This window comes from Antrostomus carolinensis, unplaced genomic scaffold (assembly GCF_000700745.2).
Source record: "Antrostomus carolinensis isolate BGI_N321 unplaced genomic scaffold, ASM70074v2 scaffold12116, whole genome shotgun sequence".
Classification (NCBI taxonomy): Eukaryota; Metazoa; Chordata; class Aves; order Caprimulgiformes; family Caprimulgidae; genus Antrostomus; species Antrostomus carolinensis.
Window position 1 is genome coordinate 2,275 of NW_010319829.1, and position 370 is coordinate 2,644.

Here is a 370-nt window from a genome sequence, read left to right on the forward strand (position 1 = left end):
CTTTTACAAAGGCTCGGATGGCTGCATGCTGGCCTTCGATGTGACAGACAGGGAGTCCTTCGAGTCCCTGGACAACTGGAGAGATGACTTTCTGGAGAAGGTCATTCCAAGGGAGCAAGATTTCCCCATGGTCGTGCTGGGGAACAAGATAGACATCTGCGATCGCCAGGTAAGGGTGGTGGAGAATGAACGGGGTCCATGGACTGGGATGTCTCAGTGCCCCAGTGGCATATGAGTGCTGATCCTTCTGCTGCTGCTCACATGCAAATCAGAGCTCCTGGGTAAGGAGATGCTGGGTGCCACCTCCTTTGTGCCTCTTTGAGGGCATAAGCACTGCCCTTTGCAGCAGAGATTGTGCCTGCTGAAGGCA

The 370-nt window shown here is 54.3% G+C and overlaps 1 protein-coding gene across 2 annotated transcripts in view; it reads left to right on the forward strand.

The window, feature by feature from the left end:
* The window catches only part of RAB7B (RAB7B, member RAS oncogene family), a 2,289-nt gene that overhangs the window by 1,153 nt on the left and 766 nt on the right, over positions 1-370 (forward strand). For both annotated transcript variants that reach the window (XM_029085299.1, XM_029085298.1), the window contains exon 3: positions 1-169. This exon is cut by the window's left edge and continues 101 nt beyond it. In XM_029085299.1, the coding sequence (XP_028941132.1) occupies positions 1-169 (169 nt within the window). The remainder of the gene's footprint in view (positions 170-370) is intronic.